Below are 16,188 nucleotides of genomic sequence, written 5' to 3'. Positions count from 1 at the left end.
CTGTAAATGGCCACAGAAGGCATCTTCTGCTGTTATTTTTTTTTTTTTAATCTAGGATTGATACCATTAACAAAATGTATCTTGCAGCTGACTATTATGTCCAAAACATAAACTGACAGACAACCAGGTGCTGTGACAAGAGGAGCAGCCAGTAATAATATAGTTACATGTGACACATAAGTGCTGAACATCTGTCTTGACAGAAAAAAAAAGGAGGCTTCATGCAAAGTGCGCACGCTTCACTTCTACTATGGTCAGATAAAGACGGAACAACAGTTCTACCCTTTTTTACTTAAAAAGAAATCTAATTTATGTGATGTGTAAATTTAAAATAAACTAAAAATGTTAATACAGTTTGATGTTTAACATTTTGAAACAGTTATTTGATTATTAAGTTGTACAGAGAATGAACTAAAGCAGGAAAAAGCATTTTATGCAGCTGCAATGGCAAATATTCTCAATAACTGACTGTTATGAGCATTTAAGAGAAATTGATCCACATCATTGCTGAGAGACTCTTAATAGCACCTGCAACTGAAGCCTGAACGGTAGCTCAGCTGCACGGAGAGCTGAATGAGTCAAAGCTTGAGGAAGTTGTTCCTACCAACCATTGTAATAATATCACTGAAGCATGTTTGGAATGCATTTCTCTATTGTGCAAAGGACTGGGGCGATATGGTGTCAGTAGGAAGGTAGAGATGATGGAAATGTTAAATAGCAGGGATAGCAGTGAAGAGTAGGGCTACTATACATGAATTAAAATGTGTAGGGCTGCAACCAACAAATATTTCATCTATCAGCCTGTCTATTTTCTCAAATAATTTGTTAAGTAATTAATCAGTTAATTATTTGATAAACATCTCTGGCTTACATTCAACTATTGAATAACATGAAATATTCAGATATTCATATTTGAAAAATTCACATTATGTTTTTAGAAGTTTATTATTTCATGATAAGTGCAGTATTAATAGATTTTAATGGATTAGACTTTTGATTACATATAACTTCTTTGCCTTTCAAGCTCTTTTAAGCCAATTATGGTGGTATCCCCAACTGAAATTTCAGGATGTGAAAATGTTGATTCAACACTCAGTCGATCATGCTTAGACAGCTTTAAGACAAAGCCAACAGCCATAACGCCTTTCACACAACAGCTTATGTGTATGACGATATGAAACTAATTAGACATTACTACAAATATTATTTCCACCATATTAACAGCATCCGGGTTTGTCACTCTCCATAGTGTAGGCTGTCTCACAGTGATAATGCATCACCCTACAGCCTATAAGCCCACTACTTCCTGTGACCAGCTGGACCCATCGGCGGTGGTCAGGATGCAATGGCAGCTTAGCTCAGGAAGACGATCAAATAGACTCTCACAGAGGGGTCAAATCCATATCCGGTTAGGACCGTGGAGGAGGGGGGTTAAAGGCCTTTTCTCTGGACACATTGATCAACTGTTCTACTGTATTACTCTACCCAGGGACTGTAGAATGTGTGATGCTTAACATATGGGTTTCCTGTCAGGCCATAAAGGACAAAGGAGCTACATTAAAGAAGAAGCTCAGAATGACAGACTAAATTCTCAGCACAGAACAATGAACTGAATCTAATTACTTATACACTACATTAAATTTTATGTCTAAGTAATAGTTGCAGATTTTATATTTAAAGTGATATAAAACTGTTATAAGTGTGAAAAATAAAATATTCAATCAAATATTCAATGTATCCATTCATTGTTTCATTTTCTTCCCTAACCAACTAAAATTTTATAGGGTGAGTTGATGTAGAATTTACCCCCCTGAGATAACTCAAAGAAAACGCACAACATTTTGACACTTGTGGAAGCAGTAGAAAAATGTGTTGGTTAAACCATCTCACGCTTGTGTGGCTTTTTGCCAGCTCTGAGGCCAGAAAATGTCCTTTCTTTGCTTTTTTACATCAGAAGAGGAAGTAAGTGAAGCAAAAAAGGAGGAAGTGCTATCTGTATTGTGTTGATTCTGACTGAATATGTGTTTTCAGTGTTTATAATTAAGTATAGCCTCAATTTCATCCATAATCTTTTTTCAGAAAGTCAAGACCCAGCTATTCCTTCTTGTTTGACAAAAACAAATCCAGGGTTACCCTAGTGCTCTACCTCTACTCTAGTTAATTTCTAAAGTTAAACAAACTGTGTGATTCATTTGGGATGGGGGGCTGTAGATAAACAGAGGAATCTAAATCTCTGGGGAAGACCATGTCTGTTTGACATTATTATATCCACCCACACTGCATTCAAGGTTCCCATGACAAACATGAATCCTTCACTTTGACTTGAAATAACTTCTTATTGCTATTTAAGTGAATAATTATCACATACTGATTGAAAAAATAAGTGTCTCACATTTTAAATTGAAGCTGAATACAAGTGACAGAACTCAGTGAATGTGGGCTTTTATCAAAGTATTCTTTCTGCATTCAGGCAGTCTTTATTCTTACAGTTCCACTTTTCAGTCTAAGCCATGTTCTAGACGTAGCTGCATCCTAACCACATACTAGTCTCTCTAGTGGTTTAAAGTCATTGGTTGATTTTACAGCATTCAGTGGGCTGATACCCATTGGTTAGTGTCACTGCCACTGCCCTCTCCCGACAACAGTAGTCTTTGTATGCAATGCCAATGGATACTGTGTATGTTCGTGTATGCATGCATGTGTATGTTTCTTCTCCTTTATCAAGGAATTAGTTTCAACAACTTTGTACAAATCAGATGACGATTTAAAAAAAAAAAAAAAAAGTAATCTCATAGAAGATGGTTAAAAAGGATAAAAATAACATTGTCCTTGTGAGCAAGGGTTGACAAGAGAGATGCTTCTTCTTCCTTCTGGTTGGCAGAGAAGAGTTTCTAAATGTCCATGTTAAGTGAATACACTAAGCCAAACTAAATGGTTACCAGATAATCACATTATCTATTCCTTCATTCATTCAGTTGTACAATCTGCAATTTTCACATTAATTGCTCATGCCGGGTGTGTAATTAAACAACTAGTTTAACAAAATTAGAAAGTTTGTGTGCTAAATAACTGGTGTCTCTTGGGAATCATCCCATGGCTTGTACAACCATTGCCATTCAGAGATTTGAACCCCATAAAATGAGAATTTGAAAGAAACTACTTAAGTTTGTTTGTGCATACAATAAAATGGTTGTACGTGTCAAAATCTTCCAAAGAGCTTAAAAAGGGGAGAACACAACAGGCTGTGTCAGTGCATCAGTCACGCAGCCAGGGCTCAGCAGTAGGCTCCAACATGACTCGTTTTAGCTGCTTAATGTTCACCTCTGACCGCAATACAAATGTGACTGAACAAGCTTCCACAAGTAATAGAAAAGCAGACGGAATAGTCGATAAGGGAGAAAGGATTACTTCAGTGGTGTGGAAGTGGTCTGGATATTGCCGATTGGATAAACTTCTCGGCACACTGAAACTCCGTTTTCAGTGCAGAGAAGCTGACTATCAGCTGGAACACATCAGATCTGTCCATCTGAACCAGCTCACCTCCACAGAATATTCTGAAAGGCCAAAGATGAGGCACCGTCCCTAAAACGACATCACCAACACTCTACTTCGGTTTCCATTGTTGCTCACTATTTCTTCTCTAGAAGCTCTGAGCACTTTACATATTCTCTCTATACACAAGAATAAGATAATCAGCCATGTTGCCAATCATGTTGTACTTTAAACCTAGTTTAAAGTTATCAATACTAACAAAGTTGAGGTTTTTGTTTTATTTTATTTTTTTGACAGTGATCTCACATTTCCTGTTTGTATGTGAAGGCCAAATATAAAAGTTGAAAAGGTGAGCCTTGATTTATTTGTACCATTTTTACATGTCAAATATTATTTTACTACCCGTCTGTACTATTTCTGTCCATCAATATCTACAACCACGAAGTATCATCATTATCATTGCCTAACTGATGCAAAACCTTTTGCAGACAGCAGAAATACAAGAAAAGAAACACAGCAGCTATTTGGACAATAATAATGTTTTTTAGAAATCATTTGGATGTCAAGTTGTTAAGAGCCAAAAATAGAAATAAGTGATACAGAGACAATTGTGGCAAAAGCCCTGACTAGGATAATATTTGATACTGGCTCACAGCCTGAATGAAACACTCCCTGGCTACAGAATCTTAATGAAAGCCAATACATCATTTAATTACTCACTGTTCATGATATCAGTTATATGTGGAGTGGAGTGGACTAAAGGGAATCTGTAGTGATAAGCCCAGTAACTTAAAAAACTCCATTCTGTCTTTTGTTTTTCTAGTCTTCAAAAGGACATGCTTCCTCATTTAGTGTGTGGGTTTTGTTTTTTTTAAGGCGACGAACTTATAAATGTACATATCTCTGTCCACATTAAAGAGACTGGGTTATTTTCAAATAAATGAGGGGGGAAAAAAAAACAAAACAAAACATAAGAGGCAAGCAATGTGTGTCTCCGACAAAGGAAACAGTGAGACAGCTAAGGAAAGAACAAAAAAGAAAACCCAAAACGTTTAAGTTGATGGCAGAGATAGCAAAGAAGAGACAGTCAGGCAGGCAGGTGTAGATTAAGCGCCATTCTGACCGCATACATTCACATGCTCAAACCACAACACACCTCTACTGGTTTTCATACAAACTGAGCTACAGCTATCCTGAGGCTTGCATAGGTGCAGTCATAATTATTCAGAATGAACTGCTTTATAATGAATCATCACCTCAAACATCAAATTCACCTGAATTAGTTGGAATGCCTTCAGGAAAACAAACACAATTACCCAGGAAGAAAAACACAAGGGGAGTCATTTTCAAACACCTTTCACTACAATATTAACCATACTTTTCATCCACTTCACTCACCGTGGTTGCGAGTTCTCTTCATACATTCGTTCTTTGCCCTCTTTGAAAAGGGTGATGGTCTGTTTGGTCTTCTTGGTTAGATTTTCCATGAAAACCCGGAAATACTCGTTGTCTCCCAGAGTCTCCATTTTGCCCTCATAGCGAGACAAGATGGTACGCAGGTGCTGGTAGGTGTCTGGTAGCAGATCCAGGATGTAAGGGGGGCTGTTCTTCAGGGCCAATTTGGGGTTTTGGCACAGGCGCACCACCTGCAGAAAGGGAGGATGTGAGAGGGAGACATGATAGTTACACACAGGAGGTGGGTGCAAAAGGGAAGGCAGATGGAAAAAAAGAAAGACAAAACTTGTTAGAAAGTGTTGAAAAGAAAGTGACAAATTAGCATCTCTTCCTTTTCATATTGTTGATTCATAAGACAAAGCTTGTTCCTATATTATAGCATTAATCGTCAGTGCAGAATATGGTCTGTAACCAGATGGAAGATAAGCAAAATGGCAACAAAACTGAAGGCTAAAGGACAGACCCTTAAAGACTGTCAAGCTTTCAAGGTGTGGCAAGTCTACACATGATATAATGAAATACACTCAGTATACCCAGATTCTTATAGCATCATAATTTATTCAACCACTGTCACATTACTTCTTTTACCCAAAAAAGTAGGTGAAAGAGGACAGCGGAAAACCTGCACAAGCAAATTATCTTAAGTCTCATTGTCACTGTCTTTAGCATGTTTCAGAGAAGCTGTTAAGTTTATCATCACCACTATCACTTCTGCCTTAAAAACGAAAAATCTTTTACTCACACTTCAGTATGACCACTTGCCAAATTTGAACAGCTGGATTACTTGCTGCTAACTAATGTGTATATCAGCTCTAACTAGAAAGACGTGCCACAAAATAAATCTTTTAAGTACAAAGAACTAAAAAAAGTATTAAAAAGCACAAGAACTTGTCAAACTTTTAGTCACTGAAGTCAGATGTGTTTACCAGACTGCATGAATGCATGCATCAACCTTTCCTCACATCTCACTGAAATGCTGCACTGCGTCTGAGTCCATTCGTTGACCATTACAAAAGATACTGGCGGGGAGCCTAGAATACTGTTATTAAGCTCGGTATAGACATGGCTACATTCACATTATCCACTAGATTAAAGTTGAACTTTCTTGTGTGATTCAAGTGGCAAAAAAAAAACAAAAAAAAAAACAACACTTTTTACCATTCAGAAACTCAGCGGTCTCATGCTACCTCATGTCCCATTTGAACCAAGCTTGATATGGAGTCAGGCTGTCAGCTTCAATGGTGACCAAACAATTGCATGTCAAAAACAGGATGTGGTCATTTTTTTGTAGACCTGACCAAATTATTGTGCACTAATTGTGTACAAGCATTAGAATGAAATATGGCAGGAATTGCATTACAAGAATGTCGGTTTGAATTTCCTTGTCTCTCTTTGCCACCAGTTTGTCATTAACTGGAAAGGGCAGTTGTTCTAGATTTCTTGACCAGTCATGGATTGATCAGCCGATGGATGGAAAAATACTGATGCTCTGTTTAGTCATTCATTAGTTCCAGCTTGCCTGTCAGGATTTTTCTGGTCTTCTTTGTCTTATGTGATAGTAAATTGAATATGTATGGTTTCAAGAGGATTTACAGACAAGCTATTTGATGCCATCATCTAAACTCCTTGGAAATTGTGTTGGAATTTTTTCACTGCTTCTTTAAAATCTTATGAACCAAGCTTATCAACCTAGCTCTATATCTCATTATTTGGTCATTCAGAGTATTGCCTGCTTATCCATATCCAAAGATGTCTCACATGAAGAGATACCTGATGCAAAAAAACTAAACTTAATATAGCAAGAGTGACATTATTAGGAATATTTGTTAATAAATATAACACTGCAGTTCGATAATCAGCACATCATCAATGTTGTATCAAATGTGGTTCAAAAACACTTCATTATTAATCATTATTGCTTTCACAACATGAAAAATGTGGGACTTCATTGGTTTGTAAAAATTCTAAATCAGCCTAGACTGAGGGTAAAGTGACCATGAAGCCCATCTCAAATATTTTAACTCTTAATTTACAGATTAAATATTATATTACAGAGACACTAGATCCATATTTTCCCCAATGATTTATTTCATCTAACTACATTTGAATCTATTTAAATAATGTAAATGACCAAAACTAAGGTGCAACTGAGAGATAAAAAAGCTTAAATATGCCAGACTTGGATCAACTTTTACTGAATAGTTTGCAGCATGCGAAAAGAAGAGAACCCTTCGTGTATTTTTGATAGTTTGTTTGTGGTAGATATCTGGATAAGAGCTGATTTGTTATTTGACTGCATTGGCAACTTAACTGAAGACTAATGCCTACAGTTTCAGTACCAACACCACATTAATTTCTCACCCATCTGCAGGCATCCAAGCACAGAAGGTTTATGCTGGTTATGTCTGAGACCAGATAACGCTGTTGTGAAGATACTACCAATAATATTGTAATTTACTTTAGTAGTACTTGCACACAAACTTCAGTCAAGCAGGTGCACATACATGAAAGACCAAACCAACCAAGTACTAATGTATATCAGCGTGCATCGAGGCTACTGCCCTGAAGTAAAATGTTGAGTGCCTTCAAACTAAACTGCATTCCACAAACTTTGTGTCGTCTCTCAGTCTCTCCTGACTGATTCTACACCTGGCACAGAATTGGTGGTTTTCCAAAATCAAGTTCAAATTGTTTAAATGTTAACCAGCTTAAGGATAAGTTGGTCTTTTTTTTGGTGAGACTTTACCTATAAACAAGCAATGCGCTTGTGCTCTGTGCCTTGTTTTTGTAGAGCTTAGAGACCATTTGTGGTAAGATATTTTGCTCTCTGTCTAGCAATAAACAGACAACTATTTTTTCAATTCTTAAAATTTTTTATTTTTAAAATATATTTACAAGTCTGATGATGAGCTATTAAAACTGAATTATCTATTCATCTTAATTGCATGAGAACACTTAAAAAGTAAGATTTAAGTTATGTTTGATAATAAAAAAAAACAAATAGACTAAATAGGCCAATACAGTAAAGCTTTTTTGTTTTATACATCGTACTGACTGGTGCCTCACTACACATTTTGGAATAAAAGCCATAATAAGGCAAAAAGTAAATTTTTTGTGCCTTGTTTGTGATGCAAAAGGGCACAATGTCATATTTCTATACTAAATACCAAACTTTCAATATTTTAACAGTCAAAAGTAATAATGACAAAATAAACAGATACTTTCAAGTATACAAAACTTGAGAGATATGACACCTTTTACCAATTCAGACCAAAGTGACTGAGGAGAGACATATTTAATTTCAATGAGCGTTCTATGATTATATCATTTATCTAACAAACAGCATATGAACTGAAATTTACCGGTGGTTATCTATCATAGAGTGTGGTTAAATATGCAAACTAATTATTGCCAATCATTGCCTAGTTTGGTTGATGGTCATGACTTGCAACATCCAACTTCAGGTTTTTGATTCAAGCAGAGCCAATTGGCCTGGGGCATGTGGTAATTCAACAACAAGAGCGGTGATACATCACCTAATGGTTGAACTACTACTTCTCCTGTAAACTTTAATAAAGTTCAGATTAAAATTGATTCAGGTTGCTTTGGTGAGAGCATCAAACTTTTAGCGTACATTTCAAAAGCTCAAAATAGGATGAAATAATTAACCTTTCTTATATCAGCCCCTTCAAGAATGAAATTAACCACATGCTTCTGATAACATTTTACTTAGTCCTCCTTAGTGCTAGAGTTGTTTTGAGAAAAAAAAAAAACAAAAAAAAAAAACTGTATTATTCTGTGTTCGCCTCCAGTATATGCTGTAAAGTGTATTTTCTTAGTCAATGCTGAACAGCATTTTCACTATAATGTTAAACGATCTGGTTGTGTGAAAACACTTTTGGCCTTTTAGTATTCAAAAAGGTAAGATAGTAATTTGTCTCGCTGGTGCTGCCCTTCAAATGCTGCACTGGGTCAGATAAATATGGTAAATTATTCTCATACTGTAAATCTGCAAACTGCAAAAGCCAACCTGACTGTGCGAGGGCCTTAAGGGTCATATTGTTAGCTGTAGTCATCTTGTTTGACACAAATCAAAAGTCGAACGTGCACTGGAAAGGTATAGGTTGTGTATACACCTCACACAATGGACTTCAGTCCAACTGCACTGTCTCCTGCAAATGCTAATGGAGCAAAACTAAATAGGAATATGTTTTCTTAATAATAGCTCAGTAAAAGAACCTAACATCAGAGCTGCACACCAAGGCCTCAAAGAGGAAGAAGAGACACAAAAGAGTGGCTTGTCTTCCTATTCACACTAATATTGCTGTGTGAATCTCACAGGAAACTGGGGGTCAAAATGCTGCAGACTTTCCGAGTAGTGAAGCTGTGAAATGAGTCTTTTCTCTTACAAAGAATAATGAACACATACACATTTTTCCTTCGTTTCTCCTCAATAATTTGTCACGGTTTCCAAAAGCTTACTGAAGACATTTCAGCAACAATGTACAGGAAAAGCTGTTACTGTGCTAGAGTAGAAATTGCCAAAAGTTGCCTAAATCCAATTCCGATCACATTTTCTGCTGTTTTTGTTAACGTTTACACTTTTCATTACTGAAACGTGGTCCAACAAGTTGGACATAAAACGACAACACAACTAGTTAGCGGAAAGAGGCACAACATTAGCAAACAAATATGAAACCATTTCTTCTTTCCGTAGGCTAACGTCGGTGTTGCGTTGTTTTGGTTGTATCTGTCTTTAAAAATGTGAGGTAGACTGTGATTAACAGCAGAAAGGGGTAGTTTATGCTGGTTTATAGCGAACAGCGGCTAACTAAGTCTTCGCCCCAGCTGACTAGCTAGCTGAACGTTAGCAGCTGGCGAATATTAGCTAGCTTATTGCTAGTTAGCCGCAGTTAGCTAGCTGTCGCCCTGGGCACACAGGACTGTGGCTAATGTTACCGGCGAGGAGCACGAACCTTGTCCATCAGCTTCCAGCATTTCTCCACCGTCTTTTTGTCCACGGCCCCGGGCTGGTGATGAGAATGGAGGTGGTGATGGTGTGGCTGGAAGGCATCCTTCATCATTCCGATGAGCCCCCCGCCTTTCTTCAAGTTCCCTGCCATCTTCGGGCTCGGCTAAGGTCGGCCAGAGCGGCCGGCAGGCGAGGCAGGGCAGAGGTGAGGGGGACCGAACCGCCGCCTTGAGTTAGCTGGACCGGGCGATGGTGATCCGGCACCCCCCGGCGAGGACAGCGCCCGAGCGGCGAATCCGAGCCAGGGTTCGACAGGGGGTACACGGATGTAAGGGGGGGGGGGGTGACTATTGGAAATATGGTCCCATCTGTAAACCCAAGATCAGTTCGCCAGATAAACGCCTCAATTGTAGCTCAAGGAAGCCCCTCAGTCACTCACACCCTGTGGAAGTCGCACTGTGCTGCAGCTAGCTACGCTGCCGTCTCTGCAGGGACCCACGCAGGCTAATTAGCAGAGCACCGGACCTGCCTCCACTCGCCCTCGGCTGGAGGACAATGGCACCGTGTCTGCCTTCAGTGCCGGAGTGCGTCCTCTCCTCTCGACAAACTCCGATGTCGTTCCCCTTTTTGTTCTCGCCTGTACCGTGTCTTGACGGGAAATTCAGTGGCAGTGTGACCGTGTCAGCCCTCCTCTGCGGGGTGTGAGGCTGACGACAGAGGCGACTCGCCGATGACTGAGGAAAGGAAGTTGCGTTTTAACCTGTTTCTCCGACACCGATATACGGGAATCAGTCTGAATAAATAATTGTGAGAATTACACATTGCCTTGTATTTTACTGTAGCCCCCACAGTGACGTGTATGTGCAGCCCTTTCCTTTCCTGTACGCCCCCTTCCGCCGCCCCCCCCGAAAACCCGAACTTCACGCCTTCCTTGTGCGCGTTCACGATTCATGAATGTGCGCGCCTCTGCCTGTGCAGCATTCATAAAACGTTCAAGAGATGCTGAATGCAGCCCCGAATTCTCCCGGCACGAGCCGTGGTCACCCCTGGCAACCAAGGACGCTTTAACGTGTCTCATTAAAAGTGAGGACGGTCCGTGGCCTGTGTGCGCGAGCTAAAAAAGGCGAGAGGCGCCCGAGTCAAGTTGTGATTGGCTGTTATCGAACTTAATCAACCATCAATCAAGCTGAACGGTGTCATGGCAACAGCCTTTGGCAACCAGTGCGCAACAACAAAGACTCATCCCTGTGCGTGTGTGTATGTGTGTGTGTGCGCTCAATGGCCTGAGCGGGCAGCTGCACCCCCAGCAAACATGTCTTCTAAGAAAAAGACAAAAAAGACCACAAAGAAAAATCCAGAAAAATGTGATTTTTTTTTTTCTATCAGACGATTACTTGTTTTATTGACTGCATTTATCATTCACTGGTCATTTTCAGTATTGCTGTCTTGTTGCAGGTGACAGTGACCTGGAGACAAAGTATAGGCGCAGTGTTATGGATATAGCCATCCTGCAGGATCGCATTGGTGAGAAGCTATTTTAAGTCTGCATTTGTCTATATCCAGGCTAAACTGCTATACTTATACTTATAAGGTGACTTGCAACAGCACAATGTTGGTTAAAGCATATGCCAACACTTTACATTTACATTTATTTGGGCATGGTTTTGAATGTAGAGCTTTTATATTGGTATATTCTACCCAGGAATCCAAATGTTTTGTTGACCCTTGGAAACAAAAGCTAATATCACTTAAACCAACTAGCTACTGTCAATTATCTCTTACATGTTGAAGCACAGTTGTATACTTTTGCTCTTTTTACGAATGAGGCTCTATTATACCAGAAAAATCTGTAATGGGAGTATTGTTTTCCTTCCGCTTCTTGCCCTCATCCGTATATTCATGCATGCAAGTGTTTGTGTGATAACCACAGCGTTACACTGTGAGTCTGTAGCAAAGGTCCAGTCTGATAGAAGTGACTTGAGGACATGTTTGAAAGACTCGGAGCAGAAGCTGCTGCAAGAGAGACAAGACCACAGGGATATCAACTCTGGTACAGTAAAGACAGGGCATAAATCAACAATTTAGCTTTAGATTATTTTGAATATGGCTAATTTTAAAGGAGAAAAAAGTCTAATTAGCTGGGTTTCTAAGCTGATTGCTGCATCAGCCTTACAAAGTTAATCAATTAAGACAGCAGTCCAACAGTCCAACATTGTCGACACAAATGTCATTCTCAGCCCTCAGTCACGAGTACAAAACCATGAAGATGGAGCTGACTAAGAAGGTGAAGAGACTGGAGAAGGAGGTCAGCCTGCTGAATGAAGAACTTGGTATAAATGCATCTGATTTGAAAGTATATAGTTAAATGAATGAGGGCACAAGAGTGTTACTTTCTAACTGATTTAAAAGTGATGGCATGTTGATATGCATTTTTCTGCTCAGCCCTGTGTCAGGAGGAACTAAAGAAAGAGAAAAGAGAACGTGAGAAGATGGAACAGGACAATGACGCTGCCATAACCGACCTCTTGCGCAAGGTAGACAGCATGTCAACCCACTATGAGAAGGTTCTACATGTGAGTAACAAGACAAGCCCTTTCAAACACAAATACAAAGTGATATGCTTCAGGCCAAAAAGCATGCAGTCAGTGAAGTGAAATATACATATGCAGATGCATGGACGGATGAATGGATAGATGGATAGATTGATTGATTTACAAAAGTCCAGGTACTTATCAAAAGCAAAAGCAAGTATTGGGAAGCAAAGTGAGAAGAGATGATCCAAGAACGGAGCACACATAGGTCTAGTTGCTGGTTTCAGAAACATATTTCTTTGGTCCTCCTGGACCCCTATTGTGGAGATGCTTGACATACCTTATGTTGTGTTTTGTGTATATTTTGCAACAATAATTGATGCAATATTATGCCATCCTTTCGTAGAATAATATTCTGCCAACCAGCAAAATAACACAAAGGTTGTGAAATTTTACACTGCAGCCTTGTGGATGAGGATCAGGGTCAGTAATGACCTTTTATAAGCACAGCAAAATTGTCTGACCACAGACAGTACATACAAAATTGTAGAGCACCATCATAAATGAGGCTTGAGCCTTATAAAAAAAGGGCTCAGCCAGTGATAGCACTAGGATGTCAATATGCGGTTACTCTCTTTGTCAGTATGACACAGAATCTAATCATGCCTCTTCCCCATTGGTTTTCCTGAAACTGATAAGAGTTAAAAGTGGATAGTCGGCGGCAGGTTCACAATGAGGTTAGACAATTGAATGATTCAAGGTGAAAATCTTCGCTTGCACCTCATTTTTGTCATGTTTCCTGCAGGATACTCTAGACAGCCTGACTTCCCAGCTCTCTGTGGCTCAGCAGAGGTGGGAGAACAAGAACACATCCTTTTATCAAAATTATGAGGAACTGCTCTCTGAATTTGGCCTGAACGCACAGGACATCTAAAAGTCAGGGTCTATGCAGATGAAGGCAGCTGCTCTTCTCATTCTCTCTCTTCTCAGCCTCTCTTGTCTTATGTGGAATCACTTGGTCTAATTTAATTTGACTGTGTGTAATTGTGTTCTGTCAAAAGTGCCCTCTGTTTTTAAAATGTACAAATGGACTGAGATATGTGAGTATGCATTCAGTGATTCACCTTCAGTGTCTGTAATGTTGTGTAATGCCCACAAGATGTAGCAAATGGCTGTGTATGGTTAAGGATGACCAGTATTTATTGAATACACAGACCTTTTTAACATAGTTTTGTGTGTATCTTGTATTTCATATGAATAAATATGTGTTACACTGACAAATAAACTTATACGAGATAAATAAAAGTCTCTGAAAAGCTCTTCATTTGGGAATGACACTGTAATGTAACATAAAACCAGAAAAGACAATCATAATCAGGGCATCAAAAAATGGCAATACAAGCTCAGCTGCCCAGGCCATGATTCGTCTGTGACCTGGAAGCCAAATATGGTCACCAGTGTTTCACTATAACACTACTATGCTGCAGGGTTACTATGACAAAACGGAAATCACAAGGAAGCAAAGTATGGAACAATAAACAAAGAGTAATGCTCAATGTGAGCTGGACTAAAACAATAGACAGCAACAAAAGAAAAGATAAATAACTGTTAATGATGCAGGAAATATGGTTTTGCTGCCTGGCATCATTAAAACCCAACTTCCCCTGCAGGGAGGCAGATAAACAGATTTTAGTTAAAAAGCTGTCATTTATGTGTCTTTTTCATGGCTTCTCATCTGTGAGGTAATGAATCTTTTACTCAGGGATTAAGATAACTCTGTGTTCTAAGGGCCAATTAACACAGGTACATATCGGAAAATCAACATTTTCTCCTCAAAGCACAAGGAGCTGGTGCCGTTATAGGTTAAATTTGCGTTGGGTTTTACTATGTTCAAGGAAATCATTCCAGTTCTCAAAAATGAGACGCATAATTTACCTGTTTGTAGGGGAACATAAAATTAATATAATAATAGCTGTGATGAAAGTGTGTAAATATAGATACACTTTGGGGATTCATGAGATAATTAATGCTGGAAGATAAAAGTAAAATCTATGATAAAAATGTGTATATTTTTTTCTTCCAAATATTTTTGGCGGTTATTACTTACAACCCACAGACATCTGACACATTGCAAGGGGCTACAGCTAGACCCAGCTTAGTGTTATGTGATTTAGTGCACTCTATGTTTACTCTATGTACTGAAAGGTTGAATCTGTACCCTGCAAATCTAGGTAGGAAAAATGTATTATGGAAAACGCACAATATTTCCTTTTTTGTGGTTGTAGAGGAAAAGTAACATTAAAATGGCACTACCATTTCTGGTAATGATGCATAATTCAGTTTATATATAAGGTTTATAAACCCTTTCCTTTCACATCCACCTCCTTTCTACCACTGGCAGGCAGAAAAAGGTAAAACAAGCTGTTTTTTCCATGGTGTGTATGATTAATGAAGTGATTCGAATTTGAACTCTAAAAATGTTTTTCTTCTGTCATCAAAGCATCTGCTCAAAGACAGATGATCCTCTTAAAAAAGCGGCGTCATATTAGAAATTGACTTATATGCAATTAAATCTTTCAAACTTTTGTCCAAAGTCAACAAAGAGTTTTCGTGCCAACATTTAACAGGATTGGGTTTTTTGGCTGTGATGTTTAAAATGAATCTAAAATCCGTGTAGCTTTGACATGCATTAACTGATTTCCACCATAAAAGCAGACTGCTCATTTTTCTGCTGAATACCTCAATCGAACGCTGCTGTTGCACCTCTGCTGGAAGTTGACTTGGCTGTCTACAGCGTCAGCTCAGGTTCTGGGTAATGATATGACGAAGTGGCTTCCGGCTGCCGAACCAAGGTGCCCAAACTGCGATTTCCCATGAAGGCAAGTGCGTTAGAGAAATCAAATGCAGCCACACACACACACCACTAGGTGATCAATGCTATACCATCTGTTGGCCATCAGTCAAGGCGAGAATGAATAGTGAGGGAATGAAACACCAAGTAAATGAAGTTCTATTTTATTTCTCTGAAAGACAAACAATGTAAAGATGTTTTGGTCAATATGTTCAACAACAACTGTCAGTGAACAAAAGGCTGTATAACAGCCTTGACAGCATCTCACCTCGGAGACAATTCTTGCTCTCTGAATACCTTTTCTTTGAGCACACAGCAACAACAAGAAGTCATTTGCAAATAATTGCTGGTAAATCAATGTGAAAGCTCTCATTTAAAATGTGCACCAGCTTCCCTGTGTAGTTTCCTGCAATAGTCTGTTATGTCTTTCAAATGGTGTCCTTGGATCCAGTGCTCATTAATTGCTGTTATGGGGTGAGGGTATATATGCTGTTGGCCTTGGGAAATCTGCACTCAAAGATGAGAAAGTGATTTTTTTATTTTTATTATTTGTTTTAATCATAAAGATGTCGTTTTCAGCAGTGAAAATTGGATAAGTGGATTCAGCAATTTCTTTTGGAAAACTGTAAAATTAGCAGTAAAGCCAGGGCTATAATCTCGTGATATTCTAATAAGGTCTCAGGTTTCATGTTTTGGTTCGTGGGAAGCGGACATAGAGTTTGTGATGCATTAAGTTTACGTTATTAGAGCGTTATGTGTGTGGAAAAAAAAAAAAGTGTGTTGCATGGGCCGATAATAAAGATAATTCTGAAGTGTCTGGAACACAGAACACAGTGATTCCCAAATCCGTGCAGAATAATGAACAACTACAGGGAAAACGGTATTGC

At 38.9% G+C, this 16,188-nt stretch overlaps 2 protein-coding genes across 4 annotated transcripts in view; one reads left to right on the top strand and one right to left on the bottom strand.

Moving 5' to 3' along the window:
• The window catches only part of cbl (Cbl proto-oncogene, E3 ubiquitin protein ligase), a 29,416-nt gene extending 19,346 nt beyond the window's left edge, over positions 1-10,070 (bottom strand). For both annotated transcript variants that reach the window (XM_029517433.1, XM_029517434.1), the window contains exons 1-2: positions 9,924-10,070; positions 4,891-5,138 (exon numbers count right to left, since the gene is read on the bottom strand). In XM_029517433.1, coding sequence (XP_029373293.1) covers positions 4,891-5,138; positions 9,924-10,070 — 395 coding nt within the window. The remainder of the gene's footprint in view (positions 1-4,890; positions 5,139-9,923) is intronic.
• A 1,161-nt stretch (positions 10,071-11,231) lies between these two features.
• drc12 (dynein regulatory complex subunit 12 homolog) lies at positions 11,232-13,654 on the top strand. Of its 2 annotated transcripts, XM_029518259.1 has the most exons (6): positions 11,232-11,283; positions 11,375-11,443; positions 11,850-11,969; positions 12,157-12,249; positions 12,362-12,492; positions 13,256-13,654. In XM_029518259.1, the coding sequence occupies exons 1-6, from the start codon at positions 11,232-11,234 to the stop codon at positions 13,382-13,384; spliced, it is 594 nt and encodes a 197-aa protein (XP_029374119.1). In that variant the 3' UTR covers positions 13,385-13,654. The 2 variants fall into 2 exon arrangements, with proteins under 2 accessions (XP_029374119.1, XP_029374118.1); XM_029518258.1 differs by lacking the exon at positions 11,232-11,283 and having other exon boundaries at positions 11,430-11,969.
• The last annotated feature ends 2,534 nt before the right edge of the window (positions 13,655-16,188 follow it).

This window comes from Echeneis naucrates, chromosome 13 (genome assembly GCF_900963305.1).
Source record: "Echeneis naucrates chromosome 13, fEcheNa1.1, whole genome shotgun sequence".
Lineage (NCBI taxonomy): Eukaryota > Metazoa > Chordata > Actinopteri > Carangiformes > Echeneidae > Echeneis > Echeneis naucrates.
The sequence above is the reverse complement of the archived record's forward strand: the minus strand, read 5'-3'. Positions and strand labels throughout refer to the sequence as shown.

Bases quoted from the DNA above. Each gene is read 5' to 3' on its own strand.
- drc12 (XM_029518258.1), top strand. From the start codon at position 11,702: ATGTTGAAGCACAGTTGTATACTTTTGCTCTTTTTACGAATGAGGCTC. The intron at 12,250-12,361 runs GTATAAATGCAT...TTTTCTGCTCAG, and splicing joins CCTGCTGAATGAAGAACTTG to CCCTGTGTCAGGAGGAACTA. The intron at 12,493-13,255 runs GTGAGTAACAAG...TGTTTCCTGCAG, and splicing joins ACTATGAGAAGGTTCTACAT to GATACTCTAGACAGCCTGAC.